The sequence below is a fragment of the Argiope bruennichi genome, chromosome 11 (assembly GCF_947563725.1).
Source record: "Argiope bruennichi chromosome 11, qqArgBrue1.1, whole genome shotgun sequence".
Classification (NCBI taxonomy): Eukaryota; Metazoa; Arthropoda; class Arachnida; order Araneae; family Araneidae; genus Argiope; species Argiope bruennichi.
In genome coordinates, this window is record NC_079161.1 from 73,962,464 (window position 1) to 73,986,095 (window position 23,632).

The 23,632-nt window shown below is 28.5% G+C and overlaps 1 protein-coding gene across 1 annotated transcript in view; it reads left to right on the forward strand.

The window, feature by feature from the left end:
- The first annotated feature begins 493 nt into the window (after window positions 1–493).
- Window positions 494–23,632, forward strand: part of LOC129957475 (phosphoserine aminotransferase-like) — a 33,681-nt gene continuing 10,542 nt past the window's right edge. The window contains exons 1-3 of the mRNA XM_056069795.1: window positions 494–661; window positions 3,607–3,667; window positions 23,302–23,371. Of these exons, the coding sequence (XP_055925770.1) occupies window positions 605–661; window positions 3,607–3,667; window positions 23,302–23,371 (188 nt within the window). The 5' untranslated portion in view covers window positions 494–604. The remainder of the gene's footprint in view (window positions 662–3,606; window positions 3,668–23,301; window positions 23,372–23,632) is intronic.

Here is a 23,632-nt window from a genome sequence, read left to right on the forward strand (position 1 = left end):
TATCAGGTTTGTAAATGAAAAAAATAATTTGGAAGAAAAAGACCTCATTTAGTTTTAAATATAGTAAATATCTATTTAAATTTTAAAATATATTGTTAATTCATTTTTATTTGCGTATCTATTTTCAAATTCTAGGGTTCACTAAAACCTTTTATATTCTTATTTATAAAAAAAAAAAAAAAAAAAAAAACTTAGATCAGATAATTTATAAATTATCGATAAGATTATCTATAAAAAAAGGCCGATTATCAAATTGAATAAATATAAGAAATTAAAAACAATTATTAGGAAACTTGAGCATGAGGCAATCAAATCCGTCATTCTTTATGACGCCAACTGACAAACACATCACTTAAATCTTCAGTCGAATTTCGAAACTACCGCTGCAGCTGGTTACACGAGCGCCGGGAGGATGAGTTCGTTGCTAGGGCAGTCCATCACACTTGCAAGAGGGGTGCTGGGAGTATCGAGCTGGGCAGATGCTACATTACTTAAGGGCTTGGGTATAGACTGCTTTCTCTCTTTCTGTGATTTGACGTACACCGGTTAGGAGGTGTGTTTTGTGAATTCAATTTTAACATCAAGTTGCATTTTTCAAATAAAAATGGCATCGAATAAGGCTTTGAATTTTGCACCAGGACCTGCAAAAGTACCGGAAGAGGTAAGTGTTATTCCTGTTTCAAATTTTGTTGTTTTATCCTTTAGAAGAAAAAAAATTAATTGTATGGAATCGAACCTTTTTTTTTTCCTTTCCCCCCCCCTTTCTTTTTTGCAATAACTGTGAAATATGCAGCGTGCAGTGTAAATTATTTTTATTTCAATTTTAGTAAATCTTGCATAAAAATTGTGATGCTAATATTTTTTTACACATACAAATTCTACGTTTGATCCTGGATTTTTTTTTCTTTTGCTTTATTCTTATTTTTATTTGCATGTAAAAAATACGAGCCCAAACACCGATATTAATTATGTATAGTCGTCAACCCAATGTAGAAATTGATATTTTTAATTATTTGTTAATTTTGACGTTGTTAATCAGATTTTTTTTTTCTTTTCTCCCCCTATCTGTTATGCTCAAGTTTCTCCAACTCTCTGTTTATATTCAAGTTCCACTGTAGCTTCTATGCACAAACAGTTTTGGATCAAATATTAAAATTCATGCATGAATATCCATTTTCTTTTATACTTCTCTCAGTTTAAAAGATGCATGATTTCAGTTAATGAAATATAAATTGTAATCTGTAAATTTCACTATTTATGTTTTTATTGATATTGATCTATAAGTTAAAAGATAGAAAAAGAATGATATAAAAATTGTGCTTTAAAAGGTGCAATTTTTTTAATTCTTATTAATTTTCAACATTATAATTTCAAAATGTGGAATATGTTTTTTTATGTCTACAAATAATTTAATTGCATATTTATGTTATAATATACCTGGTGAAGTTTTGAGTCGATTCATAAATTGAGGAAATTTTCTCCTTTACAAAATCCATATTTTCATCATTTAATTATTGAATATTTTATCTTCAGAATATGGATTTTGAAAAATAGGGTACATCCATTTATATGCTAGAGGTGGCTTTTTGTAGTTCAGGAGAAAAAATAAATAAAAGAAAGGATTTGTCATTAACTTTGTATCTCTTCTGGTGTCAATTATTCTATTCTTAGAATATGGAGTAATGCTATCTAAATATAATTTTCTATGTAAATATTCTATAATGAAAGTGAGCTACTTCTTCAATACTAGATTCATTCGAGCTTAAATGCAAAGGAAGAAATAAAAATATTTTTAGTGCAACTAATGCGAAATCCATAATAAAGGAGCTAAGAAAATTTTTCCAGAAATATATGCAGTGGATTTTATATTCGGTTCTACAGAGTGTCCCAAAAGTCTGTTTATAAATGTTAAGAGTAGATAAAGCAGGCAGAAAGAATATATTTCATATGGAATATTGGGTTGCAATTTTAAAGAGCAGCCCTATCAGGGACTTTGTGTCAATGAATTTGATAAAGGGAAAGGATGTATCAAATAAGATGTATAACACAGATTTAATGGGAAAAAAATTAAAATAGCAATCCTATTAGCACAGATATTGTACAATATCTCCATTTTCGTTATTCTGAATATCATACAATATCACAAATATATGGTAACAAAATTGGTGAGAGCTCTATGCTAATTGGGACAATAATATAACTGCATGAATAGTAAAATGAAATACATGTTTAGCTTTGGCTGATATGTCCTTTGAATACCTACTTTAAGTATAGTAAAGTTTCTTTCTTCCTTTTTTTTTTTTTTTTTTGCAGTTGATACTATATTTTACATAGCATTGTGTCTGCTATATATTATATATGACTTGTGCAGTAGTAATTGAAGCAATTGTGTTGTGTTATTGTATATTTATATTTTATTTTATTAAACTTGTGTTGTACACTTTATCCACTTTTTTTTTTACTTAACTGACAAAGAGCACCTTGTAGCAATTTCCTTTTGCGTGTGCAAACCAATGCTCTTATTGTAAAAATAAATTGTTTCTGCATGTATGACCTTCATGTAAAGTTTGTAAATGACCTTTTAGGTTATCCTGTATATGCATTTCAAGAAAGTATTCAGGTTGTTTGCCATACTATGGACATTCAGTTTAGAATTTTAAAATGTATTGATTTCATAGCTTCATCTGATACTTTTTTATCTGGTATTAAAAGAAATCTTTTCATGTTACTTTTCATAATTTACTCCTTTCTGCTAGAAATATTTTATGAAAGTACTTTTTTACCATGCAATCTAATTCAGAGAAAATTCTCATATATTTTAATGGACATATAATTCAGGCATTCTATTAAATGGCTTGGTTGAGTATGCATTATCCACTTCAATAGTATTTTATATATGTTCCAGTATATGAATAATTTAGATGAGGTTTAACTCTGTGGTGTTATTTGGACAAACCAGCTGAGTTCTATTTAAAATGAAATTCTAATTTATTTTCTTGAAAATAGTCATTTTCATTTTCTCCAAGTACATTTTGCTGCCTTTTAATCTGTGTTTCTTCCATTTTCAAATTCATAATTTCTTGGAAATATTTTATAAACTTAGTTAAATTGAAGTTGTTAAAATCAGTACATATTTCTTAATTCTTTTCATTTAAGAATGTGAAATGAATTTAAAAAATGATCTTATGAAAATTTTTATTGCATTATCTGTCTCTTTCGCACACAGTTTTTACAGTTCTTTACTTTATTGCTAAGTATATTATACAATGCCTTGGCAAAGAATTTAAGATAAATATTTTATATTTATTTATGCATTTTATGTAATACGAAATATTATTAATATTTATTTTGCTGCTCAATGCAACTGTTAGTCACCTTTATAATGCACAATCATTTGCTAAGTAACCCATATCGTCTGTTGTTTCCGGAGATTAAGAAATTCAATTCAAGAACTCTGTGACCCATCCCCTCAATCAATGAATTTATATATACAACTATATAATTTTAGCATGGTAGATTTCAAGAACATTTTAATTAATTAAAGAAACTATATATTTTAAAATCTATTTAGATACTAATTTAAGTTGTTTTCTCTTTTTAATATAGGTACTGGAACAGGCACATAGGGAATTTTTTAACTACAATAATAGTGGAATAAGTGTAGTAGGTAAGCATTTTAAATTATAAGGAACATTTTTTTTTGTATAATGTTTGTTATTATGATGAGTAGAAATTTATTAAAATTATAGCCTTCTTTTCTCGAGAAAGTTCTTTTATTTGTGAAATGATCAATAATATTGTATTACTAATGAGGTATTAGTTAAAATATGCATTTAAATTATTTTTTCTACTTATAAATATTTCTTTGAAACATTTTAAATAAAAAACTGATGACATTGCAAAGCTATTAAAATTGGGGAAAGAAAAGTTACATTTTTTACACTGAAGTGTGCTAATATTTGCATTTGTATACTATTTCTTTTAAACATTATCAATAATTGCAATTGCATTTATTAAAAAAAAAATTCCTTTTTTGAAGTCATTAGAATGAATATTATTTTCTGTTTAATAGCTTGTTCTTTTTTAAAAGATGATGATAATTGTAATGTCATTTTTTAAAACTAAAATGAATTTACAAAATTCATATATATTTTAATATAAATTCTGTTAATATAGGCTTTAAATATTCTACTATAACTCTTGAAAGTAGCTAGTAATTTGTTTTAATATATAAATGTCTTTTTATTTAATCACTACTGTGGTATGCACAATTAATAAGAAAAAGGTTTCTTTTCAAATTTATATACCTTGTATTAATTTGTAGAATTCTGGGAATTGCAATTTTTTTTTAATGATGAAAAATTCTATTATCTGCAACTGATTTTATAACATTAAAAAGTGCAAAATGATGTATTTAAAGTAATATCTAATTTTCTTTTTATTTAATAAATTGAAAAAAACTAGATATATAAAATGTAGTGTAGATAATTAAAATTTGTGCATAATATTATTATACGAAATATCTTCAATATTTTTAAAAGTTATTTTGTCTAGTTATGTGATTAAAAATTAATTTTTTAACATCACGACTTATTGATTTAAATAATTGAATGGCTTAAAAATAATTTAAATCAAGAAACTACTCAAATTATTTTATAATTCTTGTGCTTTTATTATATTTTGCATTGAGCATGCATAACTTGTACTTAAAACTTTATCTAAATTAGCTATTTAAAAAATTCATTCTTCACTTTTTTATTTGTCTGATGTATTATCTTTTTATTGTCTAATTGATGAGGTGAATAATTGAATTTGAATAATTGTAAACATGGGTGAATAAACATTAATATATTTTACAATTCAAACTAGATTCCCTATAAAAATATTTGAATTTAATCATTTTAATTCTGTTCTGCATGCATTTAAGCGACAAATATCTATCTGATTTCTCTCACCTTGTCATATTTTCTATGGATAGATCAAAATATTCTTCTCTGTGTCCTTTGGATTCATGTTGAATATTATCTGTATTATTTTAAAACTCTGATTGATGAATAATTATGATTTTTTTTTGTGTATGTGTGTAAAAAAATTGTACCAGAAAAATGAGAAAGAATTTTTTCTTTTGTTAAAATTTGTGACAAATTAAGATAGAATTTGAGATATTATCATTGATAAAGGAATATATATATATATATATATTTTGGGTACTAAGTAGTTTGCAACATATAGAAACTTTAAAAAGGGAGCATGCATGGAATGCTAAAAACATACTTAAATGAGATGCCGTCCATACAAAATTTTGTATAATTTTTATAAACATCATAAGAAAAAGGCACATGTTTAATTTCTAGATAATGATTATAAAATTATTGCAAAAAAGTGCAATATTGTGTGTAATATAAAAGTGCAATATAAAATATATATCCAAATTATCTGTCCCAATTTATAACCTTTTCTCTGTAAAAGTTGCTTTACTGCAATCATTATTTTCTGACAGTGAAAGTGTTGTACCAATTTTGTAATCATTAATTCTTCATTGAATTCTAAAATTTCCATGTTTTAATTTATTATTTTATAAATTATGGAAATTTTAAAGAAAATTAAACTGAAACTTATTTTAACATTAGTTGAGACTTTTCCTTAGTGAATTCTGTAAATTTCCTTTTGTTAGTTTATATTTTTTCTTGCATTTTTTATAATTTTTTTAATTATATTATATCATTAACATTAACTATTTAGAAAGGTTTTTAAGAGCAATTAAATTCATGCTCCCTTGAAAATTCTTGATACGAGATTTTGATTTTGGTTGAATGATTGTTTAATTTAATTGCCTTACTATCATACTGATTAAAATATAAAAAGGACCTTAATGTTTTTTTTTTTTTAAATCCAGGATAATTGATGTATGGGTATTACATATTGTATGGCGTTACTTCCTTTTAAGCTATACATATTTCATAGTTTTTCTTTAGTAATGAATTAAGTATGTATAAAAATCAGTCTTCTGTTTTTAAAACAACAACTGTTTGACAAATTTTGTATTCCTTTATAATTTATGTGCAGGTTCTGAAAAAAGTTTAGCCATTTTGATTGAAGAAAAATTGAATCATCAACAAAAATTTGAATAGAATGTAACATAATTTCATATTATAGTTGTAATTTTGGGATTTAAAAAAAGTCAATCTAAGCTTTTCTGGTGTTTATGTGTGAATTCATTAAGTGAGAATAATTTTTTATTAAATAAAAACGATGCAATGCTGCATTCTATTTCTAAAATTCTGCAAACGATAATAAAAGGCATTCCTAGTCTGATAGAATGGTTGAGTATTGAAAATATTAAAGAATGGAATTTTTATTTGTTTCTCTGAACTTTATTTCCTTGACAGATCTTCAAAATATTGCCATATTGATTGAATCATATTCTTCCCATATTACGGACATTTATTTTATGGTTCATGCGGCATTTTACTTCTTAGCTGAAATGAAACGTGCGTCCTTGACTTTACCATCTTATCTCAAGGACCATTTTGTCTAGAACGCAAAAAATTTATTTGGTAATCTAAATTTTATCGTGAAGATATGATATTCATTTTTGAAAATGGTGATAACTTTTTTTTTTTTTTTATCTCATTTGCGTCACAGCCGATCTAAGAGTAAATGAAAAGAAAAACGTAAACTTAGTATCTGTGCATGTGGAATATTTTTTTTTTCTTTGATAAGTATGGCGGTTTCATCTTTCGCAATTTCAAAAGATGACTCAAATGTGTTATGTCGTCATTAAATGGTAGCGTCATTAAATAGTTAAGATAATGGAATATGCTTTTAGGTACACTACATTTTTACAATTACCAATTTGGACCGAGATTTGATACAAATCTAATCAATGGCGGATTAAATATTTTGCACACTATAATGCCCCTCTTTGGATAAGCTGGGCAATTTTCTTTTAATTTACTATTTAACACTGTTTAATTTAATAAATTTATTAATGATTTAAAATAAATGAATTATTTTGTTTTTGTAACTTTTTGAAAATAGATATGTCATTACGGAATTAAACCTTAGTATTTTTAGAGCCAGTGATTATGTGGCATTCAAGTCTATACACAATTTTATTGAAGCAGATAGATATCGATATTTCCAGAAAGTTTTGGGAGACAATTCCTGCTGTTTTTTTTTTTCTCTAAGCATACTTCATATAAGAGAGAGAAAAGCTCAGCTCTATGGAGAAAAGGGAAAGCGGAGGGTGGGGGAAGGAACTTAATGGCAATTGAATGAGCGGAGTCTATTCGAAAAGTAAGGTTGAAATAGCAGAAGTCTGGTTGGTTTCGCTGTTGAACGAAAATAAGCATGCATTTTTTCAGAATTCCAATGTACATAAAAAGAAGGGAAAAAATATTTTTGGTAAACATTAAATCAAAATGTAAAGCGAACCGAAGTCGATATTTTCGCTTTGAAAAACTACAAAAATTAAAATTCAAACGATTAAGGATTATGAATGTTAAGAGAATATACTATTTTCACCGATTTTGCCGGTGATGAAAAAGGGCAGTTAAAAGAAGGAATTCCTGCTATAAGAGGTAGAAATAATGAATGAATTTTACTTACCTTTCTTATCTTTTAATTAAAATGAGTTTCACGTGCAGTTTTGAATGAAGATTTTCCGTTTATGCTGATCTGTTATATAATTAATATTCTGTTTTCGAAAAGTCGTCTGCTAATTTGGTTTGATAATTTTGTGTTAGGATCTGCCCTTTTCATTTGACCTTGACTCGTAATTGCGTCATCATATGATAAATCAAATCATTTTTCAAAATGGCACTTGTGTGACACATAGAGAAATTAAGGGGAAAATTCTTGGTCTTTTTCTGGCGTAATTAATAATCAAAATAAATTTCCGAGATTGTTTTCCCTTCTAATATTTTTTATGCTTTCACCATTAGAACGTTTTGCGTTTAATTTAGTACTGAAGGGAATCCAGTTTGTAGTCCGTACAATCAATTAAATCCAAGATCTGTTAAAGGTTTCACTTTGGATATCATGACCACATTGCTAAATTTTGCTTGTTGGTTTGTTGATGTGTTCTCGCGCATATAGACACAGAAAAATAAGTTACTTTTTGGCTAGTATAGGCCTAAATTTAATACTGTTCCATAATTTTTGGTATAAAACCCATTCAAAATTCTTTGGTTATCTAAAAAGCTTTGACTGATTTTAAATATTTGAACATTTCACTTTTGGATAGTAATAATTATAATAATTCGACTGGATCTGGATAATATTAATTCGACTTAATTTATATGATCGAATTGCAAAGTCGAAATTGCTTTATTTTAATTATTTTGAGACCCTTTTTTAACTGTACTTTGAACTTAATGCTAATTTTATTATATGCACAGTGACATTTTTTATATAAATTTTATTAAATGCTTAAAATTTAAACAGTTGAAAAGTTTTGAATTTTATAATATTATGACATTTTAAAATTCTTGATCATTCTTATAATTTATAATATAAAGTAATCATATTACTAATTGCCCTTTCTTGATAATAATATTTATTTGAAAGTAGTGTAAATTTTTAATAAAAAATTTCATCTGATAAGTTTTATTGCTTTTCAAAGAAAAAAAAAAGTCTCTTTTATTTACCATTCATTAGCTAAACAGATGCCCGACAGAATTTAAAGCATTTGAAATAGTCTTACCCTAGATGTTTTTGTATGGTGCCTAATAAATGTGTCATCCCACGTTTGAAACTTGCAGAATTGAAATAAAACCACGACTGCTATGAGTATTGGCTACTCTTGTCCCGGTCTCCAAGTGTGGAGAAGTGATACTAGATGCAATATTCACCTCTTCATACTTAGAGAATATTGACATATGTGTATGTTTTGTATGAAGCATTGTAATCAACGGCATTAGCGCTCAATGTTTTCGAAATATTAGCTTTTGGCGTGATTTAGCATTTTTACTGAATCTATCGTGTCATTCTTGGCGAGTTATTTGGCGATTAATCCCTTATATGCCTTAAGAATATCCAAAAATCGAATTTTGTGTTTTAGACATATTTTTCTCAACCGATTGAAACAAAAATTTGACACAAAACTGCACTTGTAATAACAAAATTACATACCAAATTTGATATATTTAAGCCATTGTGTTTTTAAGTTATCGCATTGACATGTTTCCAAAAGTATGGATCGACAGATGCTCAACCCCTAGTTGGATTTGGCACAAAATTTGATAGGCGCCTACATTATGGATGTTAAATCTGTATACCGAATTTTTACTATCTAGTTCTCTTCGTTTTATAACTATCGTGTGAACTTACATTCGAGCAGCCAGACAGACGGACTTCCTAGGAACAGATTTTACACAAAATTTGATAATAATTTCCAAATTTTGTGCAATGATCGTATACCAAATATCAACAATCAAACTCGTAGCATTTTTGAGTTATCTTTGTCACAGACGGACGGACATTTTCCAAAAATGTGATCTTCGAAACAAAGGGAGGTCTAAAACGTGGATATTCGTTAAAATCTCGAGTTCGAATTATTTCGTGATAACTATATTTTTTCTATACTATATATACGAGAAAGTAAAAACAGCGAGTATATGCATTTCGGGCGGTTTCTTTTCGATCGTTACAAACCATAATTTGATGGAAATTTGTAATTTTGATTATAAGACTACGTGTGAATTTTAATTCATTTAAGTCTATGCGTTTCTAAATTATAGGATTCACTTGCGTGCAGATATACAGACAGACAGACAGATACACAGATATATAGATGTTTGACGGAATTGGTACACAAATAGATACAGATTTACGATTCTAATGGTTAAAATATGAAACAAATTCTGTTACGGTAACTTTTTGCGTTTGAGTTATATTTAAAGAGAGGCAGAGCGACCGACAGACAAACAGATATCCAATACTTCCAAAAATGCATTTTTATTTTCTCGCATCGTCAATTATTATCGTTATTTATTTTCTCGTATCAAATTTTGAAACAAATCTAACAAGGAGTTGAACGCCTTTTGGTTTATACTTTCAGCATTAAAACGTGATGACTCAAAAACTGAATGACTTCAATATATCAAATTTGATATTGATTTTGTTACTGCAATTATATTTCTGTTAAATGTTGGTATCAGCCGGTTTGAAAATTGTTATTTAAATTCGATTTTCAGATATTATTAACAAGGTCATAAGAATTAATCGCCAAAAAACTCGCCAAGATTCAGTAAAAATACTTAATTCAGGACAAAAGTTAATATTTCGTAATTATTGTACGCCAGTGCCATGCGAGACGTTCTCTGCCTCGTCCAAGGTTCACAGTTTTTTGTAGTGGTTTCGATATAACTTCTTTATTAGAGGCTATGCAATAATGTTTTATGGAAACTTCTCCCACTTATTTGATTCAAGAATGCATAAAAACTGGGAGATTCGTCAAAAACTGGAGGTTTAATTTTTTGGCGGCTGTAATACATTTTTTTTTCACGTTTGTGAATTAATAAGAAAGTAAATGTAGACATCTGCGTTAAAACACACCGAATCGTGTCAGACATCTTACAACGTTATACGTCAGCAAAGAATCGAAATAAATCATCTGCTTCCTGAACCTAATCTTCAGAACACTGCTGCCGGATATTAAAAGCTGTCACTTAAGCCACTTTGAAAGAAATTTCCGCTGCTTAGTTGTCTTTGACTGCTTTTGTTGCAAACATTCTGAAGCCTCGGGTATGAAGAGAATGCTTTACATGGCATTGACATCAAATGGTTACGAAAAATTAATTTTTGGCGTGAATTTAGTATTTTTACTGAATCTACCGTTTCATCCTTGGCGAGCTATTTGGCGATTAATCTCTGGTATGCATTAATAATATCCGAAAATCGAATTTGTGTTTTAAATACGTTTTCTTAATCAATTGAAATAAAAATTTGACACAAAATTGCACTTGTAGTAACAGAATTCCATGTAAAATTTAACATATTTAAGTCATGACTTTTGAGTTGGTTATCGCATTTAGTTTTGAAAGTACAGACCGCAGATAGTCAACTTCCTGTAGGATTTGGCTCAAAATGTGACAGGTGTCTTTAGTGTAGACACACTAAAGATTGTAAACCTGTGTGTCGACTTCTGTCTAGCTTTTTTTTGTTTTGTAGTTATAGCTTTAATTTATATTCGAACAGCTGGGCAGGAAGACTTTTTCTTAATAGATTTTGCTCAAAATTTGATAGAAATCATAAAATTTGGTATAAAGACCGTATACCAAATTTCAGCCGTCTAGCTCAAAGCATGTTTGAATTATATCCATCACAGACAGACAGACGGATATTTTCCAAAAATGTGTTTTTCGAACTCGGAGAAGTCCAAAACGTGGAGAATCGTTAAAATCTCTAGTTCGAATTTTTGAATGATTAATGCATTTCTTATTTAGCTTCTTTTTACAATAAAGAAACTCTAGAACGCATGGTGGAAATGTAATTCTTTTTAATGGCATTCGAGCAATGATAATGATCTCTAATTTGGTCATAAAGACTAAATACCAAATTTTTGTCTAGCTTTTTCCGTTTTTCTCATGCTCTCCGTATACCAGGACAGACTAACAAAAATAATCGACAAAATATTTTTTTCCAAAATTATAAAGATATGTCTAAATTTTGTAGTCGAATGTTTTGATCATTACAATCCATTTGTATTTAAAGCAGTAAAATCCAATTGTTCTAATAATCTATTTACTAAAATGTTTCAAATTTCAATTATAGTCACGAATTTTCGCCAAAAGTCACGAATCTTCTTGCCCCTTCCCCTTCTCTATATCTCTTGATTTTTCCTTTATTTCTTTTCTGGATACTTCAGAAAAATTCTTCAACTTACATTCTAATTTCATTTTACGTCACGTCTAGAAACGAGCCAGCTTGAAGAGGATAGCACATATGCAATACGGCTTTCTGATGCTCACAGAATCGAACAGGTGTTCGAGTTGTAAAATACATAAATAAAATTTAATGAAGTGAAGAGGAAAATAATGTACATTATGTACATTTTTTATAAGCAGATAAAACAAACATCAAAACTTCTTTATACCACTGCTTCAGCTAACCTTTTTACCCACAAAGTTAAATTCAATGATTTTCGTGCTTTGGAGAAAAATTTTAATGGCTGTTTTCGGAAAATATTATGTTGAAACGAAACAGATACTTTTAACTTTCTCGTATACGTAGTATAGAAAAAGTACTGTAATTATCAAACAAGTAATATATAATTTAAGTCAATTCCTACTTAGGTCAACAAAAAAGCTTTATTTTAGTTACTTTTTATTAAATAATTACAATTAATATAAATATGTATATACTTATGACAGAATTACAATATTTAGTGGCAAAATAGAGCTTGGTGACAAACTTGGCGACATGGTGACGGATTTGGCAACTTTGGCGACCAAAAAGAAATTACTGGACAAAATTAATTAATATTTGAAAAAAAAATCTATTAACATCAAATGTCATCCACTGCAAGTTTAAAAAATATATTTGAACTTGAGTGGATGAAAAAAAAAAGTATTCTATTAACGATTGAAAATTTGAACAAGATATATAGAGAGTGTGAGGTAATAGTAGGAATTCAATAAAGCGCTTTTATCGAGTGATTTTCTATCTACATTTGGTGTTTGTGCGCAACATATTTTCTTGAGTTCTGAATGAATTGAAATTTTCAAATTCGTTGAATAAGATTTTAATGAACTAAATTTAAAATTTAAATAACTACTCCTTTTCGCACATCTTAGTAGCTACCGAATTCATTAGTTTTGTGCTCCAAAACTTAAAAATAATGTTATGATTTTTTTTATTTTTTGTAGTCATGAATTCGTCTTTCTGAGCTTAATAAGCCCTAAATTTTAAACTTGAACAATGTATAGAAATAACTGAAAATTATCCACTAATATAAAGAAACTGATTGCAAAACTTTGAAATATTTTTTGTGTAGGCTAAAATTTTTAAAACTTTGAAATATTTTTTAAATATTCTAAAGGGTTTTGCCCCTACTCACTTTCGTTCACCTATCCTAATATTATTCCATACTTACGCGATATTCCTCAGTTCTAGTAAGCAAATTTTTAAACTCCACTGGCCCATTCGTTCAATGCTGGAAGTTTATTTTTTCCATGATGAGAACGTATATTTTCTGATCGGCCAACTTCCGATTAAAAACTGAAAAGCCCCCCCCCCCCCCAATGAGAACATTCTTTACATATATTTCCAATATCTAAATATTGACATCAGTTTGTCACATTTTGGCGCCAATTTAGCAGTTTTACAATCAGCTTTTCTTTTATAATTGCCAGATTCTCGCTCGGTCTTTCATAGCATTTTTTGTTCATCTGATATCGCCAGACGCCCCATTACTATTTCAAAAAAAAAAAAAAAAAAAAAAAAAAAAAGGCAAAGCATGTTAACACGTCTATTGCTTAGATATTCAGACGATTGCTAGACAGGAGACGAAAAAATTTCCACTACTCAAAAAAATTAAACAAATCGAAAAGTTATTCATTGGTACAGCCACAAATGATGTGTCTAAAAGTAGAATTAACAAATAATATTTTTTTAAACTTTTTCCCCTGTTAATTTGGTGTTAATTAAAGCTTTCATTTTCCTTTTTTTTTGTCACCATTACACTAACAAATGTAATATAAATACTTATTATAACGCAATATTAATTTTAATTAAATATTTCAAACAATACTGGTGAAACAAACCTCAAATGTTTTGGATCAGGCGATTCGCGATCTACCAATCATAAAGCGAATAAAACGAAATGTTTACATCCAAGTTCTTTTGTATAAATGATAGATATGCAAACGATTTTCATGTGGTTGCTAATCTGTGCATATAATATATACTTTATCTTGGACTTTGGACCGAAAAAAAAAAATGGAAGGAGAAAGATAGCAAATAAAAAAAAAATGCATTGGCAATGGCGAAAAATTCCTTGAATTAACAGATTTTTGATTTCATTTGTAAAATTGGACATTATTCAAAACTTTTATTCAGTAAGTCATATAAATTTATAGTGACAGAAAGGATCAAAATATTAATTTATGAATGGCTGAGAAATAGAAACTCTACTATTGAAAAGATATAATTTACTCCTCTGATTCGGAGAACGAGCTGAGTTGGTATTGACAGGATGATTCAACGGAATGGGCTATTAGAGTGATCGATCCGAGTACATCAATTTTTTTAGTATCCAGAAAATATCAATTGACTGTAACTGGTTTTGACGAGTAGGTGGGTGTGACGTAAAAATTGTTTAATATTAGATGAGCCATTTTGATAAGTTAGGAGATGGGCGTGGACCAATCACTTGACGTACCAGTTTACAATATATTTAGTAAAGTACATATTACCTATTTTTCACATTGTACTGGTGATTATCCATATGAAGATTGAATTATACTTATTGAATATTATTTGAAGTAATATTATTCTGCTAATATTACTTGTAAAAAATGCCCAAATATTGTCCAAAACACTTTATAGAACAGTTCTTTGTACTTAGAACTATCAAATTTGACACGTTAGTACTTCTTGTTTAATAGAAGCTTTAAGAAAAAGATTTTCAAAATTTAATTATAATTTTAATTAAAAAATGTTAATTAAATCTTTAATGTTTTTCCTCAATAAATTTGGAATATATTATTGCATAAAAAAATAGTTTTATAGTGATACTGTACCGTATATTTTTATAACCGTACAATTTTTACTTTCTCGTATAAGAAGTATAGAGGAAGTATGTAATATCAAAAAATTGGAACTCTAGATTTTGACGAATCGCCACGTTTCTGACCTCGCAGTGTCATGAAACGAATTTTTAGCATTATGTTTGATTGTCTGATGTATCGGACAATACGACAGCTCAAAACGCTTTGAGCTAGACGTCTGAAATTCGGTGCATGGAATTACAACCAAATTTTAAGATTTTCGTAGATTAGAATCTTAAACAAAATTGAATTACTGGAAGTCTGTGTAGCTTCCCCAATATAACAACAAAACGCGAAAAGTTAGGCAGGTAAAATTTTGTGCACAGGTTTTAGCGTCTAATATGTAGATTCTTATCAACTTTTGAAGCAAAGCTGTGAAAGAGTTGACCATCTGTCGGTCTGTAATCTCACATGCTTGTGAATGCAAGAACTCATAAACTCAGATGTTTACATTTTGTGTTAAATCTGTTATGTTGTGAATACAATTGTAGTTTCGTATCAAAGTTTAGCGTCAATGGATCACAAAAATGCATCCTAAATGTGTACTTTTACGATACAGTATCACGCCAAAATATTGCGTAACTATTAGTCATGGTACCTTTCAAAGAATTCGCAGCCTTACCCTAAGTCCTCAATTTTATAGAGAAGAAGGGAGAAAAGATATTTATTGGAGAATATGCGAGAAAGTTTCGGGGAGACGGTTCCTACAGTTTCCTTCAATTTTAATGGATTTTAATTTTAACGAATCTATGATGCGTGTAACCTCATAGTAAGAAAAATAATTTTAAAATATCTTTAATGAATGTCAGGTGAGAGACTTTAATTTGTGACCAACAGCGACAGAAATGAAGGTTTATAAAACACAAGAATTATGCCTTTATTTCTGCAAGACTCTGATATTCGAGTTTTTCCTAGAAATTCCATATCCTTTTAGGGAAACTATAAAAGATGAAGTGGTCGTACGAGGTTTTCTCTTTTGTATGTCGATCGTGGAACAAGGTTTTTTTTTTTTTTTTTTTTTTTTTACTGCAATTTGAGCGCTATTGTGCTGCTATTGCTGTTTAGAAACAGCAATTTTATATTTTTAGAGCAGCAAACAATATTTTAAAGTATGATTTACAAAAATACCTTTTATTGTTTTAGTTACTTTGTACTTGCAAGCATTGCAATGATATTTATTGGAATTGTTAATGTTTCTCTTCAATAACTTCGTAGATATTATAGCAGAATCCATTATATACGTACACTACTACTGTTCATTTCAGTATCCCGAGACTACGACTTTTCGATGATTTTACCTCGCTAAAGGGTGAGGTGAGGATGAGCGCATTTCCGGTGTTCTTCGTTCTTTGATCTTGATTTCCGTCCCATCAGATATTTTTTCCCCCTCCATTTGTATGCTAGTGTCTAATCGTGCTATTTTATTGAAACCCAAATTTGCGTAATGATTGCTTATATGGCGAGTTCAAGAGCCAAAAAACTTTCAGAGTTGGTACGAAAAATATTTCAAGCAATATCATTAAATGTGACAGATTATCTGCCATTGCTAATCTCAAAATGTTATAAAATAGATTACAAATTAGAAAAAAAGTGCTTTAACCTAAAAAAATTATTACAAATTTGTAAAAGAGTGAATAACCAAATTTTAAAAACAAAAATCTTCCATTTATTCATAATAATTTAATGCTTATATCCCTAAAAGTAAATAAAAATTGCTCTAAAGTATTTTACTGAGAATTAGAATCTTTTTCCGACAAAATTAAATATTATTTGCAGTTTTTACTCCTCCTAAGTCGGCGTTTAATCAGAGTTCACTTTACTGTTAAATGTAAGCATTTCTACTTTCCATTTTTCCTCTCACCCCTATTTTGAACGAATAAACACATCTTGGCGCATGCGCAAAAGTGTGGAGGGTTTTAGAATCCGAGAATGAACAGTATAAGATGTGCCTTTCTAGATGGACTGTTATTCTATTATCAATATTTTAGATATGGTTGTCATAGATTAAGTAACGAAAGCAATAGTAGAAAATCTCATGCACATTTCAGAGTGGTTAAGAAATTAAAAAAATAAATATATTATTTGTAGCACATTTTACATGTAAATATTAGGTACCATTAAAAGTTTTGTTTCTTTAAGTGGAATTTTCTCTATTCATAATATTCAGGAGCAATCAAATGAGTTTGAATGGAAAATAATAAAAATTGCAGACCTCAGCTCGTTAACTTTTGCTACAATCCAGCATTCAAAAAATGTAAATGCGAAGTTAACGATTCCATTACTAATTTTTAATCATGTTTAGCTTTATCCACACACTGAGGAATGAGTCAGTTTCAGCATCAAAGAAAATTTTCTGGATTGCTTGAAGATGAAACAGAAGTTGGGATTTCGCACCCATTAATGACGCAGTCGGAATGGGCGAGGATATTTTTAACTCCTCCTAGTGTTAGAGACGGCGGTGGACAATTATATATACTGATTTTATTACATTTTTAAAAAATGCTTATATATATATTTTACAAAATGCTTTTTATTATTTTAGTTGCCGGTTATATATGCACGCATTTTTTTTTTCGCATTTTCTTTATCACTGATTTACAATTAAGAGAAATTTTAGAAAATAAAATAAAGGTAACATAAAATGGTATTTTCCCCCGATATTTCGTTTTAGAGGCTCGAATCTTCTTAAATTTTTTTTAATTTTTTAAGGAGATTCGAGAGTTTTAATTTTTCGAGAGTTTCTAATTTTTGATTTCGAGAATTTTTAATTTTTCGAGAAATTTGAGATTTTAAGAGTTTTAATTTTTTTATGCAGCTTCATTATGAAAATATTGACTTGAATACAATTTTGATTATTAAACAGTTTTGCTTAATGTATTATTTATTATCTCCTGTATAAAACCTCTCAGACCCATTTTGCTTTTTCTGCTCCATCGAAAAAGTAATTTTTATTTCATTAAAAACCACTTGTGCAAGCATGAGAGCAGCGGACATAATTACTGTTTCAGGTTTATATCCAGTTACTCATTCGAAATCGGATATTCTGAAAAGCTTTCTTGGAATTCGATGATGTATAAAGTGCTTCCGATTTAGGAATCCTTGGTGTACGTGATGGTGGTTTATGAAGTTTTTCAGAAACGTGACTTGAGATACTAGATGGACTTTGTAGGAATTTAAAATTCCACTGACGTCAAGTTGGATAGGAAAAAAAAAAAAAAAAGAAAAAAAATGTCTGCACTAAATCGTTAACATTCGCTGGGAACTTGTTGGTTTCTCGATGGTGGAAAAAAGCATAACAAGTTTTTGAATTTCATCGAGTTTCTGCTAAATTACTTTTTGAATCTGGTTCCAAGTAGTTTATCTGCATACCGAGGTTTGTTGACTAAATCGAAAGAAAAAGAATTTTACTTGAAGTAGCATTAAACTCATTCAATGGCGATTTTTTTTTAATATTTGGTAGTTTAAAGAAATTATTAATCAATTCTAAATTAGTTCCGAGGTATTTATAGAAAAGTCTAGCGATTTTTATTTCGTTGAAGTAATTATAGAGAAATAGAAAGTTACATTAATATTTATTTCTTGCAAAATTCGTCGGATATTCCCATAAGGTGTTAGAAGCATCCATTTGATGTTTTGGTAAAATTTTCAAGGAACACTCTCTTAAAATAAAAATAACAGATCACCTCATGTTTAGTCATAAAATGTACTATTTTGAAAATCGGATGACGCATATTACCTTAAGAAGGACTCCAGGCTCAAGACCCGACTTTGTCATGTAAGCGGATTTGATATATATGTGAAATCCATCGGGTCCAAATGTTTTGCCGTTTATATGGAACCAAAGTTTAGGGAAGTTGTACAGACTCGAATGTCGTCCTCATTATCTGACTAGAGCTCAAAATCACGAGTTCTGTTTCAAAATAGTCCTAGTGGTGCTTCGAAACGGATTGTAAATATCTGGGCGATTAATATATATTATATAATTTCAGATTTGACGTTTGTATTTATTATGGATGTGTTTTAAATAGTGAAAATATATTGTCATAATTTAATCTTAGAAAAGTATGTGAGATATGGTAAATATGCTAAAATGTTGTTGGTATGCTAGAGGATTTGATTGTAAATCTAAATTTCGTTTTTTTAAAAAAGAAATTACTATCTGATAGACATTTATAAGAACATTATTTAAAAAAAATTTATTTATTGAATTCTCATCGATTTCACCTACTTATCCTAAACGGATGCACTGAGCTTGAAAGTCTGCAGGAAAGATTTAGAAAGCATGTATATCACAACATTTAAAAAAGGGCAATGTCATGAAACAAAAACTTACAACGTGTTTGTCAACATTCAGAAAAATTAAAAACGTAATGTCATAATAAAATTAGAGTAATAATTTAAACCGAGGTAAACAATTAAACTAATATTCAGAACTTAAATATTATTTTATATTCTATTTTAATTTTCTGTAAGAAATTTACTATTAAGTAGGGTAAAAATAATCAGGTGAGAATAATTTTTTTCTAAAATTTAAAACTAAAATATATTTAACCATAGGAAAAAAAAAAAAAATGTATACAGTCACACAATTTGAAATTTTAGATGTAAGAGTCTGTGAAGAATTCTCTTTGGAAAGTTTTGAAAACTGAGTTAAAAAATAATTTAACGGAAATTTCCAATCTAATTTCAAAACTTCTCTTTCAAACTTCTATTTTCCCATTCTAAAAAAGATTTTTATCATCTCTCTTGTTTATTTCACGGTTATGCTTTTCATTCTGACCGAAATAAAAAAAAAGCGCAAAAAAAAAAAAAAAATACTTTTTTAGTTTGTTATGAAAAGCCATGTATCAGTAAAAATCTGATTAAGGAAAAAGCAATCTTTTATCTCTAAAGGTGGGTTCAGACGAGGCTTATTATTGCGCGCAATAGAAGGTCACGCCTACTTCAGGAAAATCACGTGACAGCAACGGGACAATGGCAAATGGTTGTCCCGTCGGGACAACTATTAGCCATTGTCCCGACACGTTGTCTCAACTGTTCACACGGGGACAATAGAGGGACAACAGTAGAGAGACAACGTTTGCGCGCAATAAAAAGCCTCGTGTGAACCCACCTTAAGTCTGTTTTATCGAGGCCGTGCGCGAAAAAGACAAGAGCGCTACCTAGAGGAGGCCATAAACATGAGAAATTTAGCTGCTGTGACGTCACAGCGTAAAGCCTTCGTTTGAGTGCTTGCGATTGGAATGCGCGCGTGATTTAAAGAAATACATATCGAAATTCCGGTGTATTCTTGGATTAACTCATTCTAAAGTAAGTTTTTTAAATTTATGTTAGTTCCATACAAAAATATAATCTAGTTATATTTTAGAGTTAACTTTGATTGCAATATTTTTAGATATAAAGCTTGTCTTGTATTTACTCACGTGGTGACAAGTCTAATTTGATGCTTTAATTGTTGATTATATTACCTCTACATTATCGTTTATTTAATTATGTAATTTAAGCATTTCTTAGGTTCTTCTAAAGCTTAGAAATTTCAATAGCTTCTTTTAAATGTAAGCATTTCATAATGGTTAGAAATTAATGTTACTCTCCGAGATCGGCTAAGCCTAAAGTACGGAAAAAATCAACTCGCTTGTGCGGGCCGAGCAAAACGAAATTGTTCGGCTGAAAATTAACGGACTTTTTCTCTTTATGTAAAGCATACATAATTTTTTAAATTCAATTGTGGACAAAAGAAAATAATAGGTTTTTGGAGGAAATCGCTAGAAAATTATTCAGAAACGCAGTTATTTTTTAAACATACAGAATGACGAATTTTAATTTGAAATAGTTTAATGAAATATTTCCTATATTATTTTTATTACAGGTAATAATTTAAATTTGTCGAGATCCTTGAACTTAATGCTAATTTAGCTTTTTTAATTTTAGTTAGCTTTAATCTTACATTTTTTGTAGAACCTGTGCCCCATTATTAAGAATGACCAGCTTAGAGCTAAAAATTTGAAAAGAAAACTGTCAACTTTTTCTTAGTAGGATAAACTTTAGGATATTAATCTTTTAGCAAACGAAGGAAATAGACCTACTGAGGAACCCACCTTCGCTTAATATTTCTGAAAAGGGGTAGTGCATCTAGAAACAGTACCCCCAGGGTGATGTGGAAAGCTGTTTCTAACAATTTAATTAGAAATTTATGTAAATAAAATTAAATAATTTATCATTTTTGTATATTTTTTCTCAAAACACTGGATTATCCAACATCAGAATTTCCTACTTTGAATTAATCTTTTTTAAATTGATTTTTAATGAAATATCAGTTTTTTGCGTATGCTATTTTATGAATATGAAAAAAAAAATGTTTTTTGGTTTCTGGTACTTTTTCTCTAAACAATGGGTGATCTTCTATCAAAATTCATTTCTTGCAATTGAAATTTGTGTCAAAGCCTCTTTAAAAGTTTTTTATTTTACTTGTACTATTTTTTTTTCAAATATTTATTTTAATTAATCGTCGATGTTAAAAATTCATTCAGTAATAAGTAAATGCCAAAAACTTTGTACTTCTGTTGTGTTTCTGTAAATGCGATTTGATTTGAAAGGAAACTTATGGATTTAAAGATACAAATCCCCTATTTATTTCAAAGGTCTTCTTAATCCGCAAGAAAATAAATGTTTAATTAAAGAGGTTTTATGAATTCTTAGTTTTTATTGGCTATTCATTCTGAGGTTAGTTTGAATCCGTAAAAAAAGATAGAAAAATTTCTATCGAAAGACGAAATAGTTAGTTTCTGCATAGGAATAGCGTTTCCTACATCACCAACAGAGCTAAGGAGAGGCTTTCGACTGTGACGTCACGAATTCAACCTTTCGGCCTCCTGCATAGCTACTTCAGTTTATCTTTTTCGCGCACGGCCTCGGTTTTATCTTATTTTTTTTCTTGTATACAAGGTTTTTCTATATTAAAAAAATATTGACAAAAGATTCGATGTGATGATATTTTATTAAACAGTTTTTGTGAAGTTCAGTTTGAGAGATTCTGGAATTCGTGCCAGCAATCCTGAACTATGGATACTGGAAAATGTAGGGAATATTGACAAAAATCAAAAAAATATGTAAATAAAGAAAAAAAAAGAATACAATAATTTTGGGAAATTCTTTAATTAGAGTGTTGAGAAGTAAAATTATTTCAATTATTTTCTTAATTTTATAATTCATCCGTCTTTAATTTATAATTCATTATTATAAATATTATTTATTCTCTTGACAGTATTTTTATATTAATTACTATTCATGAAGGACTATAATTAAAGAAATTAATTGTTGATTAAATTTGAATGTATTATTATAATGTGTTGTCTAAGAATACATGGGAGAACAAAATTTCAGAACTTCAGGTAGCGAGTTAAAAATTCTTTAAAAAAAATTTCATATTAGCTAACATGGGAAAAAATCAAGTTTTAAATAAAGGCTTTTAATAAAACATGAAAACAAAATAGTTAATTATTAAAAAAGCAGGCAATGATAAAAAAAGGCATTTATTATATAGTTTGTTTTGAATTTTATAATTATTTTTTCTTTAGTATTTTACATTGGTTTCTCATGGTAATCATACTTTTGGTAAAATATTATTGAATTGAAAAGTTCCCCGTAAAGTACTTCTAGAAAAAATAAATCTAGTTGATCCTTAAAATTTTTATAAACCATTTATTGATAAAAAATAAAATAAAGATAAATCAATATATGAAACACTATTAATAAATACAAATGGTATAAACCGGTGCATGTTATACATTATATTTAGTTAATGCACCCTTATATGAACTGTTCCTCTATAAGTAAAATTTGAGTTAATTAGGAATATTTAATTCAACTTGAGAACAATTCTCGATCCGAGACAATCGATCAAAATTTGAGACTGTCTTGGCTCATCGAAAACAGCTAGCTTTTTTTTTAAAGACACATGTCTGTTGTTTAAAGTAAAATATGTCTCCTGCCTTACTGAAAAGAGAGAGAGAGAAAAAAAAAACTTATTGGTAGTTTCTCTACTTTCTGGTAGTTTTACCAGAAATTTATTTACTCAGCATTTTTGTAGCTTTATTTGCAATTGCCATCTGTTAAAAGAAATAATACTCGCAGGTGCAAACAATTTTCATCAGATGTTAGTGTTATTTTGTAAATGTAATCAATTTTTTTTTAAAAGTGAATCTTATAATAATTTTTTTTCGATAATTCAGATTAAAGCACATGCATTTGGCTTAATGCGAGTCTTTCAAAGGCAGATTTGTTTGCAGCTGTGTGTTATTAAGTAAAAAATCATTAGTTTTCGTAATGTTTTTTAATTTTGTTTGTAATTGTTTTGTTCAACTAAATAGAAATATTTTGTGATTTTAAAATATACAATATGCATGTTAAATGTTAAAATTACAAGTGTAATAAAGTTTTTTTAAGTAGTGCTGTGTGTTCTTTCTGTTTGATTGATGGAAAATACGTTTTAATGTTGATTAATTCTTTCTCATTTTTGTCTTTACAGAATTAACACATAGAGGAGTAGATTATGGAAAAATAAATGATGAAGCTGAAGCAGCATTACGTGAACTTTAGTAAGTTAAGTTTAACTTTAGTCAAAAATTCATTTTCGGATATCATGAAAGTGTAAATAAGTATAAAAGCTGGTTAGCTCAAGGACAAACAATTTAGTAAAGGGGCTCAAAAATTTGTACATTTTTTTGTAAATAATAATAAAAATAATTTTCATTTTACATAATGCATTTAAAATTTAAAAAAAAAAAAGAAAAACCCTTTGAAAATTGCTTTATTTTAATACAATTGGATCAAGGCTTATTAAAACTGTCAATAGGATA